At 39.5% G+C, this 13,971-nt stretch overlaps 1 protein-coding gene and 1 pseudogene across 1 annotated transcript; one reads left to right on the forward strand and one right to left on the reverse strand.

The window, feature by feature from the left end:
* Window positions 1-3,226: 3,226 nt before the first annotated feature.
* Window positions 3,227-9,149, reverse strand: LOC124857868 (annotated as a pseudogene).
* Window positions 9,150-11,932: 2,783 nt separating this feature from the next.
* Window positions 11,933-13,494, forward strand: tmem17 (transmembrane protein 17). Its single transcript, XM_047351858.1, has 5 exons — window positions 11,933-12,127; window positions 12,316-12,419; window positions 12,746-12,859; window positions 12,960-13,103; window positions 13,236-13,494. Exons 1-5 carry the CDS (start codon window positions 12,013-12,015, stop codon window positions 13,317-13,319), a joined length of 561 nt encoding a protein of 186 aa, XP_047207814.1. The 5' UTR covers window positions 11,933-12,012; the 3' UTR covers window positions 13,320-13,494.
* The last annotated feature ends 477 nt before the right edge of the window (window positions 13,495-13,971 follow it).

Here is a 13,971-nt window from a genome sequence, read left to right on the forward strand (position 1 = left end):
GAAAAGTTTAATTTAGTCTCTCAAGCTGCTGAGTAGATATCTTTCTATTCTGTTTGAGGTCAAATTTTTTCAATCCGTTTTTTTTTTCTGTATTCTCTATTTTGTTTTTTAAACTGTTATGTCACAGCATTTGCTGATGAACTGCTAGACAAGGTCATAGACCTCCTGCTACCAATTGAGGCGAATCCGCTATTTTCATCTGTAGCTGCGATTTTGTAGTAGCTTAAGTATGCCGAAGCTGCAAATGGATAAGTCGGTGGTTGTGTGTATTAACCCTCATAATTCATTACACCGTCCCTCAGCATCAGAACCTCTTTGAAGTGTAAACTACGCTATTACACTACACACTAAACTATCCATACTCCATCCATAGAACTCCATCCATACCCAGTAACTACTATGTAGTTACTGGGTATGGATGGTGCAGTTAGCAATTTGACCTTTGTCAGATTAAAAGTACCCTTTGAAATTAGCAACCTTGAAGGAGGTATAAAACATACTTTTCTTTATTCAAAACTTTTCTATTGGTTTGCTGTAATATTCTAATGTTAAATGTGGTGTTTTTATTTGATAAAAGCAGAAAATCCTCATAATTAACATAAATAAAGGATTCAAAGCATCAGTGTGCCCATAATTAATCTATATAATGTGTTTAGTAAATTGAGTTAGTGAAATTTGCCATGACCGATTGGGGGTTTGAGAGAACAGAGCAGAAACAAGAAAGAACACAGAAACACTGATCCAGGAGTACTTTCTATGGGAAAGAAAAGTGAAGCATTAATGGTTGTAGCTCCTTTAGTGACTTTATCTAGGAGAGAAAGGCAGCTAAGCAGATGAACTTTGAGCCAGTTTTCAACTCTAGAGTATGAACAGGAAGACTTGAAACTTGACGATGAAGACGACGTGTTGTGAGTTGGTGCTATATAAATAAAACTGAATTGAATTTAACTGAATTGAAATAAATGAAGTTTTCAATAATCTGATTTATTGAATATGCCTAGGATTCAATAAAATGCATTTACTTCCCCCCTTGTCTTGTGTCATGATGTATGTTTGGATGGGTTGTACTGGAATTCTGATTTCCCCTCGGGGATCAATAAAGTATCTTTGAATTGAATTGAATTGAATTGAATTATTCTCTGTTTTGTGTTCTTGTATTCTCTTTATTCTAAAATCTAAAAATAGTTATAAAATTGTGGTTTCTTGATTTAATCATAGAACAAAAAAGTTTTCTATAGTAACAATTTAGAACAAACTGATACACTGTGCTTTTTCAAAGGGTGTGGTAACTTTATAGCTCTGGACAAAATAAATTTGGCAAAACCCAAGGCAGAAATGGCTCCTAATGGTAAAGGTTTGTGACCCCTGTCCTAAACAATAGCAATTCAGAAATGAACAAAACACAAACAAAAATGAAAACCAAAACCCAAGCATCAATGAATCATGACAACCCACCACCTTGAGCAGCAATAAGTTGAAGTCATTATTTTCTGTATGATCATGAATTTTCGTCCCCTCTTCTTTAAAGCGTTGCTGCCATTAATTGAGGTGTGCAGCCATTTGATTATGCACAGCTCTTCCTGTTACGCCGCGCCATTTAAATAAGGTGGAGCTCTAAAGCTTAATTGGGAAAACCCAATGGTTTTAGTCATTTATTTATTTTCCAGCCATCCTTTGGTAGATTTACTGCTGTGTTTTGGATCACTGTTCTGTTAATGGCTTAAATTTCACCAAGCTTCAGATGAAGGGCAAATGGCCTCACATTTCATTCAAGAATCCTCTGGTATACAGCCTTCTGGAACCATGCTTAATAATTAGTTAGAGGGGTTTTTGTTTGTTTATTCCACAGATGCATATTTGATTTTAATAAACAAACATTGAAACATTCCATTAATTTTTTTAATGGACATGTCAGTCTTTTGTTTCATTAAGAGGCAACAAGATCTCATTAGCTAAAGTGTCTTTGAAGTTATGGTTTGTCTTTATAGTAAAGCTTTGCTTTCCAAAATAATTCAAATTTATGAAATAATAAACATTTTGAAATAAGAAATCCAAAATATTTCCTGTATCCTGTTGTTTATTATATTGTGTTCCAAATAGTATTGGTATTGGATTTGGCCTTTCATTTGTTATTAATTGAACCATTCAATCTGTCCAACTGGCCAACTTCAACAGATCATTTTTACCATAGCTTAGGAGTACTAATCAAATGTTTATGTGGGAAAAAAGAAACATTAGTTTTGACATTTTGGCTGTCATATTAATTTCCCCCAACGTTTCTCAGTTCCAACTTCTCATCTTTAGTTCTATGAAAGTGAATCCTCACTTTAAATGATAGAAACATACAAAATAAAAAGTCCTTACAAACTTAAAGTAAGGCACAAAATCATGACTGTGTCTGAGAAAATGAATATCTTGTCTATATTTACTGGACCTGAGTGCATATCATAAATGGAGAGATGCAGTCTGGACTGAAGGGCAAAAAACTAGTGTAATTTCTTTATTATTAACAATAAAAAAAACTGCAGGACAGAATAATAAATATTCATTCCAAATGGCAAATTGAACTCAAACCTGAACGAGTGTACTGGGAGAGTAGAGTGGGAAAACCTGACACTGAGACAAAATGTTCTATAACAGTACAAAGAAACTTGCATAGGATATCGAGGAGGAAAGGGAATGACCTACAGGAAAACGTGGGGAAGAATTGGTATGGTGTTACAGATAAGCTGGGGTGAAACAAATCAGACCATAATGAGCAGCAAAATATTATTTTATTAATATCAAATAATATTAAAAAACACTGAACGCTTACAATAAAAGGCAGGTCTCATCAATGTCTTTCAATACTTTTATACAATTGTAAACAATTTAGGCAAAGTTGCAAACAATGAAATTCTGAGCTGACAGTAAATTTGTTTTTGTATGTGTTGTATCCTAATAATACTAAATCTACATGGCTCTAATTATAAAGTTAGCATGAAAATACTGCAGCTCATCTGCTGCTTTTACCTTGTGTGTCTGTATGATTTCTCTGGAATAAAATAGCAGACAAATCATATTTACTCATAATTACTTACTGCCAAAATGTGATTTATTTTAGCTCACAACAGGATGTCAGGTGTTTAACTGTGTGCATTTGTTAAAAAATTGTAAGAATCTTGCAACTGCCTAATTTAAATGAGCAACTGTGACAGTCTGCTCTTTAGTTGTTTTTTTGGTTTTTTTACGGCAGCTTGATTATTTTAATTGAAGCTCCTCTGGATACCACAAAACCAGGGTACAAAGGCTGGGAGAACATCGTTTGTACTTTGTGAAAGAGTATTAGCTGATCAGAGTCAGGCATACTATAAAATGAAAACCTTCCAGCTTTATGGTTCAAATACACTCCACTCCCACTGTGCAAGAACTTTGGTTTTTAATTCATTGTGCCAAAACGTGCATCCAGAGTTTGTAAAGCAAATACTCCAGGACTGCTCATTGTATCCAAAGCAACTTTCATCTATATTTGGACCTTTATAGCACACAGCCACCTCGACACTGGGCCCCTTCCATTCAACTTCCCAGCAGCAAACACCAGACAAACCTTCAGAGCACAACACTTGATCGTATTTGGTAAATCTCTCCGGGTGGTAGGGGTACTCCTGGGCTTTCTTGGAAAAGTAATTGTTAATCTCCAGGAAATAACATGTAAGGTCTGGAAAAGTACTCAATATATTCCAGAAAATAGTTGATAATTTCCAGGAAAAAAACAGGAACTTACAAAAACGTTTTGAGAAAAGTGCCTTGTAATGTCTGGAAATGGAAACTTTCAAAAACTACTAGATGAAGTTGCAGAAAGTATAAGTAAGTTCCTGGAAATTACCTGGTAAATTCTCCAAAAGCAGCCTATTCATTTTATAAATGCATGGGTCAATACTGACTTACAATGATTGTATCATACATGTTACACAAACAACTTACAAATGCACAATACCTGTCCTGCCTTTGGATCTGGATCACCTTTAACTGAGAACAGATAACCAATATGTTTATTAGTGCAAACTGACAAAAAACCCACACAAGCACAAACCTGCATGGAAGTCCAGGTTTAATATAGGATTGTTTTTAGAATATCCTCTTACTTTTCTCTGATATTTGATACATCGCTTTTACCACACTTTCCATTCTGTCTTTTAAATCTGATATGGTTTTTGTGACAGAGTCAAAGGCGTTGTGTAATTGCAGGTTGAAATTAGGGCTCTGATCATTTATTGCGCAGGCAAAAACTGACTTGCATTGCTGGAAAAGCAATAAAAAAACAGAACATTAAAGACATCTCTACACGCTGCATAAGTCTGTGTATTGTCTGCATGTTAACCTGCAAGAAATAAATGTTATCCTCAGTCGAAGGCAGCTTCATCAGTTCATCCTCTTTCCTCCTTTCCTCCTCAGATCCCAGATCTCCTTCTCAAGTTGATTGACAAGAGCCTCAGTTTGATCCAATGCTACCTTTTCCTGATACATGATTAGCTTCCTTACTACAGAACTTTTTTCATCGGCCGTCAAGACTATCTCAGCATAGAGCTTCTAATTTTGAAGTGCTGCATCTCTATATTACTGAAAGGTTTAAATCTTATCTGTCTGACAGATTCCAGTTTGTTCATGTAAATGATAAATCATCTTTAAACTCCAGGGTTAATTGTGGAGTACCACAGGGTTCAGTACTTGGGCCAATTCTCTTTACTATATATATGCATCCAATAGGTAAAATTATTAGGCAGCATGGGATACATTTTCACTGTTACGCTGATGATACTCAGCTTTACTTATCCATAAATCCTGATAAGCCCAACCAGTTAGATAGACTACAAGCATGTCTTGAAGATATAAAAACTTGGATGACGTTAAATTTTCTGCTTCTAAATTCAGACAAGACAGAAGTTGTCGTCTTTGGACCGGAGTCTTTAAAAAAGAAACTGCTTAGTCAATCACTTAACCTGGATGGCATTAAATTGACCTCCGGTAATAAAGTAAAAAACCTTGGTGTTATTTTTGACCAGGACATGTCATTTAAATCCCATATTAAACAGGCTTCTAGGATTTCCTTCTTTCACCTCCGGAACATTGCCAAAATTAGAAATATCCTGTCCAGGAGTGAGGCTGAAAAACTAGTCCATGCATTTGTTACTTCAAGGCTGGACTATTGTAATTCTTTACTATCAGGATGTCCACAAAATGCAGTTAAAAGCCTTCAGCTGATTCAAAATGCTGCAGCAAGAGTTCTGATTAAAATTAAAAAGGGAGATCATATTTCTCCTATTTTAGCTTCCCTTCATTAGCTCCCTGTTAAATCCAGAATAGAATTTAAAATTCTCCTCCTCACATATAAAGCCCTTAATGATCTAGCTCCATCATACATCTGAGATCTGATTGTTCCATACGTTCCTAACCGAGCACTTCGTTCTCAGACTGCAGGTTTACTGGTGGTTCCTAGAGTCTCTAGAAGTAGAATGGGAGGCAGATCTTTTAGTTATCAGGCTCCTCTCCTGTGGAACCAGCTCCCAGTTTTAGTCCGTGAGGCAGACACCCTGTCTACTTTTAAGGCTAGGCTTAAAACTTTCCTTTTTGATAAAGCTTATAGTTAGAGTGGCTTAGTTTATTAGTGAGGGAGCCTTCCTCCCTCCCTGTTGGTTGGAGTAAGGGGGAGTCAGGTTTAGCCTAAACCGGCTCAGTTATGGTTGAGGTGCAAACACACCCTCCATTTCTGCTACCTGTGTGACCCCCTCTCTTTTCCAATGGTTATAATCAGTCTGACAGAGAGAGGTATCCCAATCCTTGTGGTTTTTAGTATAACAATGACCATCAGTGGGACCCTTTGTGGGGGTCCTTGAGACGACATTGTTGTAAATAAGCGCCGTTTAACTAAATAATCTGAACTGAAACTATCTGTGTAGTTATGCTGCTATAGGCTTAGGCTGCTGGAGGACATCACAACCACTTTCACCCTCTTCGCTACATTCTCACACTACTCTCCAATTTTACATTATTTGCTGTTATTTCAGCTTTTAACTTTATGTTCTCTCACTTTTTTCTCTTCCTAGAAGCTACACCTGGCCTGGCTGTGTGTCTACCTGTGACACCTTTCTGGAGAGGGTAATCGTCCGAGCTTCTGCAGGCAACAACTTAATGCTCACCCTCTACCGATGATCCACATAGCCCTGTCTTTCAGTGTTTAACCCTTTTTCTCTCCTAGACATGGCGATTGACCGAGCTTAACTGTAACAAACTCTATGTGCTCTCTTTGAGACTCTTTCCTTGAAAACTGGCTCAGAGTTTATCTGTTCTTTCTTTCTAGAAGAAACAACTAAAGGAGCTACATCCATTAACATTTTCCTTCCCATAGAAAGTACTCCTGGATCAGTGCTTCTGTGTTCTTTTTGTGTCTCTGTTCTGTTCTCTCAAACCCCCAGTCGGTCGTGGCAGATGGCCGCTCACACTAAGCCTGGTTCTGCTGGAGGTTTCTTCCTGTTAAAAGGGAGTTTTTCTTCTCCACTGTCGCTACATGCATGCTCAGTATGAGGGATTGCTGCAAAGTCAACGCCAGTGACTGTCCACTGTCTCTACATGCTCATCCAGGAGGAGTGAATGCTGCAAGTCACTGACTGGATGCAATCTGCTGGGTTTCCTTAGATAGAAAAACGTTTTATCCAATTTGAATAAAAAGCTAACTCTGACTGCACTGTTCAATGATTAGGATTAATTGGAATGTATGTACCTGACTGTTGTGAAGTGCCTTGAGACAACATGTGTTGTGAATTGGCACTATATAAATAAAACTGAATTGAATTGAATTGAAAGTAGTAAACAAAAGAGAAATAATAATTTTCCTCACAGAAAACAGGCTTTTAACTGAACCATTTAGCCAAAAGAAACAAACAGGTCACCTGCAATCCTTTTATTTTCTTTTTAGGCTGTCAAATCAGTTTCTCTTTTTCTTCTATTTCTTGGTGGTATCTGTGTTTCTTCTCCACAAATAGTTTCAAAAATAGAATCAAAGCATTAAACATAAGCTGCACTACCAATATGTATGTTGTAGGTGGTGATTGTTGTAGATGTTTAGGACAGTGTGATGTCCTGGTAGTAGGTCAGATGATTAGTAGGACCAGAGTTGGTGTGGTGGCTCGTCTAGGGACATCTTTTAATGCTTCAGGGGAAACCCTTTGACCCTTTCTCTTGTTGACATTGCTTCCCTCTAGTGGTTATTCTCCGATGGTGCTTTGGAACAGTTGCTCTGTGGTTCCAGACTTTGTTTGGGTGTACGACTTTGATACCCGGGATCCACTGTCTTGTTTTTACTGATGTTCTAGAGGTTTGGAGGAATATGGGGGCCTGGTCTGGAGTAATTTTGGTCTGTGTGTGTTGCTGGGGTCTTTGCAAGGGTGCTTTTTGGTGGTTTCACTTTGGGCGGTGTCCTAGATGCTGAGTGCCCACACAGCATCCAGAACACCAGTTTCATGGCCATTGCACCTGCTCTGGGTGGGTTGATGATCACTGGGCAGCCAAGTTGGAGAGGGAAAGGATTGTCTGGTGTTGGAATATGGTTTGCTCTGGGACGTCCAGGGGACACAGGTTGTGCGTGTGGGTGCAGTTGGCCTGCACTGGTGCTGTTAGAAAATACGGTTTATTTGGGGGGCTGGATGTCAGTTATTTTGGGGAGTTCAGCTTATTGGGGACCATGGTTTTTCAGGTGCTTATATACATGCATGGAAGTTTTATTTCTACGAAATCATGAACACATACAAACACATGTTTGTAAAGTAAGACACACATGCAACGGTCATACATGTCCACAGACACAATCACCAAATTACATTCTCAAAAAAAAATTATAATTACATTCACTACTGGTATGGCTGTGGATGGATTTAGTTGTTTTCCAGGTTGCCCCCACCCTTCTTAATCTTAACTTCATTAAATCTATCTATAATAGTCATTAGTCAAACCTATAAGTTTGTAATTACATTCACTGCTGGTATAGCTGTCGGATACAGCCTGATGTGTCATTAATCGATGAAAATAATTTTCAACAGAAGGAATATCACAGTTTCATCCATTTCAACAGCAGGGGTGTCACTAACACTGCACCGTAACCAACCCCACCATACTGTTTGCTTCAACTGCCAGGAAGGAACAATCAAAAATACACTAAAAGAATCATCTTACTTGTTTCTCTCTCCTGCCTGCTGCAGCTGAGAAAGTGTCATGACTTTTGTGCTCATTCATGACACAAAGCAGGCAAATGCACACATCATCACTGCGACAGTACACTTCAAGCAGTTTGTCGTGCTGAGAGCAGATCTTCTCTTAGATGGAGGCTGACACCTCCATCAGCTTGTGCCTTTTAAAAGCTGCAGAGCTGTAGTGAGGCTGGATATGTGTAGCGCAATAAGAGGCCACGCAAACCAAGCAGGTTTTGACAGCCTTTAGCTTCTTCACAGTGCAGAAATCCCACTCCACTTCTCCTGGACCGGCTTCATTCTCACCTAAAGGAGTGGTTCACTCTAATTCAGCCATTTTCTTAGTCAAATCAACCAGCACTCCAAACAGCTGCAAACACCCTTCTGATCCTCCAGGTTCCAGTAGTTATTTACACAGTTGTTAGGGTTTTTATGACTTTTTGTATTGTGTATCACTCATCTAAGTGCTTTTCCCTCCTTACATGTTGCAGGAAGAGAGATGGTCACAAGAATGAGTTATGCTTTTATTATTTTATTATTTTATTATTTTACAAGCAGCATACACCAGGTGCCCACTTCCTCTGTTTGTTTATAATCAAGACAAATGAACCCTAACCTTTCTGACCCCACACACACACACACACACACACACACACACCCACCCTGAATGTTTGAACTGTGTGTGACCAAGCATGTATAAATAAAGAGATATGAGTGCCAACACTTTGTAGTTTTGCACTGCAGAGTGTGATCTACCCTTGCCGCAAGTATAACTGACTGTGTCGTTTCCTTACTTCTGAGTTGACTAAATAATACCTATCAATAGTCCATACAGTAGCTGTGGCCACAGTGGAGAGTCACGGGGTTCTTCAACACCTCCAGACACATAGAGCAGCACAAAGAATCTGGTGCTTCACTTTTCCTTGTCATTTTCCTCACTGTGTTCAATAATGTCCACTATCTCTAATACCAAAGCTATTAAAACTGGGAGTGCCTCCATTCCTTTAACAAATATTATGTTTGTTAAACTTTTCTATTTTTAGACGGAGTGCCAGGGTGAGCTTCCAAAAGCTGGAGACACATTATTAAAAAGGAACATATACACAAATACACAAAACAATAAAAGTTACCAACTCCGGCTTGCTCTTCATTTAGTTGTTAAAGTGATTTTGTAATTTCTTTTCACATCAATAGTTCAGTGGGCTAAAATCAAGAACAGTAGGCCAAGCCAGCAAAAATGGGTCTTACAAGCTTAGAGCAGCAGAAACAGTGATTGTGTACTTCATACAAAGGAAGGAGAAGAATATATAAATAATATACACTGCTCAAAAAAATAATATAACACACAATATAACTCCAAGTAAATCAAATTTATGTGAAATCAAACTGTCCACTTAGGAAGCAAAACTGATTGACAATCAATTTCACAGCTGTTGTGCAAATAGAATAGACAACAGGGGGAAATTTTTGGTGATTAGCAAGAAACACTCAATAAAGGAGTGGTTCTGCAGGTGGGGACCACAGACCAATTCTCAGTACTTATGCTTTCTGGCTGATGTTTTGGTCACTTTTGAATGTTGGTGGTGCTTTCACACTCGTGGTAGCATGAGACGGACTCTACAACCCACACAAGTGGCTCAGGTAGTGCAGCTCATCCAGGATGGCACATCAATGCGAGCTGTGGCAAGAAGGTTTGCTGTGTCTGTTAGCGTAGTGTCCAGAACCTGGAGGAGCTACCAGGAGACAGGCCAGTACACCAGGAGACGTGGAGGAGGCCGTAGGAGGGCAACAACCTACCTCTACCTTTGTGCAAGGAGGAACAGGAGGAGCACTCCCAGAACCCTGCAAAATGACATCCAGCAGGCCACAAATGTGCATGTGTCTGCACAAACGGTTAGAAACCAACTCCATGAGGATGGTATGAGGGCCCAACAAATGGGGGTTGTGCTCGCAGCCCAACACCGTGCAGGATGCTTGGCATTTGCCAGAGAACACCAGGATTGACAAATTTGCCACTGGCGCCCTGTGCTCTTCACAGATGAAAGCAGGTTCACACTGAACACGTGACAGACGTGATAGAGTCTGGAGACACCATGGAGAGCGATCTGCTGCCTGCAACATCCTTCAACATGACCGGTTTGGCAGTGGGTCAGTAATGGTGTGGGGTGGCATTTCTTTGGAGGGCCGCATGGCCCTTCATGTGCTCGCCAGAGGTAGCCTGACTGTCATTAGGTACCGAGATGAGATCCTCAGAACCCTTGTGAGACCATATGCTGGTGCGGTTGGCCCTGGGTTCCTCCTAATGCAGGACAATGCTAGACCTCATGTGGCTGGAGTGTGTCGGCAGTTCCTGCAAGATGAAGACATTGCAGCTATGGACTGGCCCGCCTGTTCCTCAGACCTGAATCCGATTTAGCACATCTGGGACATCATGTCTCGCTCCATCCACCAACGTCACGTTGCACCACAGACTGTCCAGGAGTTGGCGGATGCTTTAGTCCAGGTCTGGGAGGAGATCCCTCAGGAGACTATCCGTCGTCTCATCAGGAGCATGACCAGGCGTTGTAGGGAGGTCATACAGACACGTGGAGGCCACACACAATACTGAGCCACATTTTGACTTGTTTTAAGGACATTACATCAAAGTTGGATCAGCCTGTAGTGTGTTTTTCCACTTTAATTTTGTGTGTGACTCCCAATCCAGGCCTCCATTGATTAATAAATTTGATTTCCATTGATGATTTTTGTGTGATTTTGTTGTCAGCACATTCAACTTTGTACAGAACAAAGTATTCAATGAGAATATTTCATTCATTCAGATCTAGGATGTGTAATTTGAGTGTTCCCTTTATTTTTTTGAGCAGTGTATTTATTATCAGATTTACAATAATAACATTTTAACTTAGTCTATCAATCTATTAGTAATTACACCAATATATACCAATAATTTTCTATGGGATTGAGATCAAGGTTTGCGATGGCCACTCCAAAACATTGACTTTGCTGTGCTTAAACCACTTTGCTTAGGGTCACAGTCTTGACATGTTGCCTTAATGTTTTCATGTAATGTTCTTTCCAAATTATAACATCTGTTTTGTTAAGTGCACCACTCCCTCATGCAGCAGAGCACCCACAGAACATGATGCTACCACCCCTACACGTCACAGCAGGGATGGTGTTTTCAGGTCCCTTTTAATTTAACAATAGTCATTAAGGCCGAACACCTCAGTTTTAGTTTTATCAGACCACAGGACAAGGTCAAAGACTCTTCGTCCCTGAGTGCATTTGCAAGTTGTAATATGTTTATTTATTGTTACTTTTGGAGTAATGGCTTCTTCATCTGTGATTTTCTAATGATGTCATACAAGGAAGCAGTCTGCTGGAGGTACTGCTTTTAAATCCACAGGAGTGTCTCCATCTAACCTAAATGTTGTAAATCTACGAGAACCTTACAAAGTGGATAAATCGTCATTTTGACTTTCCCAAGTAGTTTGAAAACATTATCTTCTCTCATTTTTCTGGCGCTTAAAACCTTGAAAAACCATTCATTTTCAGCCAGTATTTTCACATTTTGACTTTTTAGTACTATCAGATTTTTCTGCGGTTTGCAAAACAATAAAGGATTTGACGGAGACTCGCTGGGGACAAAAAAAAAAAAAGGATCAGCCTCCTTTCACTTTTTTCCTCTTAAAATCCGTAACCATAGAAACGAGGGCAGCTTCCACCGTCCTGTTTTTGAGGAAGAGGCGGAGTGTCTTTTTCTCTCTTTAGTTGTGGTGTTTCTAGGCAGACGATGGAGCTCCCGGAGACGATTAGAAAGCGCTTAGATAACTTTTCTCGCAATGTCTTATTTGACCGGAGTCGAACCGAGTTGTTCACCAAACAAAACGACGGATTTTTGCCTCACGGTAAACCAAAACAATGCGACTAACTTTACAGACCAGTTAGCACAGATGTTAGCATTGACGCGGCTACATGCGTTACGTAGCGGTTTGTTCTATTTGTGTAAATAAAGTTGAGGTTAAATGGACACAATGAGGGTGTTTTTTTTAAGGTTATCTTAATCTTCTGTTTCCCGTTGTTTTCATATTTTCAGGCAAACGGGTTCTGTCCAGCCTCCCGCTGCAGATGTCGTTATATTTTAACATGTGGTTCTTCCCGTGTTGGTGGATCAGTGAAACTGTGATGCTGCAGCTCAAGGTAAGAAGAGCATTAGCTGAGAGCAGTGAGCAAAACGGACAAAGCATCTACATGGAAATACCAACAAGGCATTGTATATATGGATATGTTCAGTATTACAATTACCATAGACACCAAAAATACATTAAAAAGTATGCTGCATGTTACCAGTGTACCCTAAATCCCTCTATATTGGAAGTGTTTTAGCTATGTTTTAGCTTACTATAAACTAAATCTGCAACAATAATGGCCTTATGGAAATAGACTATTTTAAAATAATAAATGTGAGTGCACTGTTAAACCACAAAAAACATTTGAAATGACGTTGTGTTTGTCACTTCAACTAGTATCCTGCCTTGCCAGACTACTACAAGTTCATCCTTGTGACTATTCTGCTGCTGATGACTCTGATTGAGGTCATCAGACTTTATCTTGGTTATGCTGGGAACCTGCACGAAAAGGTCAGACGCTTCTCAGAGAACCATTAAAAACTTGGATAACAACAGTTTGCATTGAGAGTGGGCAGTGAAATTTATGTATGTGTTTTTACATGTTTTAAAGGTCCCAGAGCTGGCAGGCTTTTGGCTGCTCACCATCCTTCTGCAGCTTCCTCTCATCCTTTTCCAGCTGTTTAATGAAGCCATTCTCATACAGCCCTTGGAGAGGGGCGTGCACATAGTGCTCACCATATTCATTCTCACACAGGTATGTGTACCCTCTTAGCAAAACTTGACTAACGTAGTCAAGAACTTTTATGTTATGTTGTGTATGTTTTTGTGATGTTGTCATCTAACAATTGTTGCTGAATGAGATCATTTTTTTCCCTGAATGATCCAGGCTGTCTCAGGTTTAGCAGCGCTGCGGGACATGGTTAGACACACAGGAAGCCAATTTCATCTCCAACAGTTTGACAGACTTTGAAAGCTCAGATGTCTACATACGTTCTGGTGTGCCATGGCTCACAAGGATGCATTCTTTCTGCAGATCTCCCAAACACAAAGGATGATTTTAAAAAAGACTTCATATGCATTAAGTGAGAAATATGTTTATATGGTTGATATTTAAATAAAATATTTATTTTTGTATTTTTTTCACATCTGATGGTATTGTTGTTTTTGTACATTTTACATGAATTATCTCTACATGTCAAGTCTTTCCTATTTTTGTGCCAGCATCAGTATTGCCAAAAAGTTTGAAAAGCAAAAATATTTAATGAATTCAGGATCAGCTTAATATTACTTGTATTTCCAGACGGTATTCCTTACCCCCCTTTTATAAAAGTTCCACCCATCCATCTGTCCATCCATCCAATATTTCTATCCATTCATCTATCTGTTTGTCATCAATCATTCCATCTGTCTGTTTCTGTAGCCACGACCGTGGCTCAGGTGGTAGGAGTTTGTCCTGTAACTAGTGGGTTGGCAGTTCGAACCCCCTCTCTGTTTATCTCCTTGGGCAAGACACTTTACCAGACACACCTGCTGATGGTGGTTAGGGGGCATAGTAGCACCAATTGTATGGCAGCCTCACTTCTCACCATGTGCCCCAGGGTGCTGTGGTTACAATGTAGCTT

This window comes from Girardinichthys multiradiatus, chromosome 2 (genome assembly GCF_021462225.1).
Source record: "Girardinichthys multiradiatus isolate DD_20200921_A chromosome 2, DD_fGirMul_XY1, whole genome shotgun sequence".
NCBI lineage: Eukaryota > Metazoa > Chordata > Actinopteri > Cyprinodontiformes > Goodeidae > Girardinichthys > Girardinichthys multiradiatus.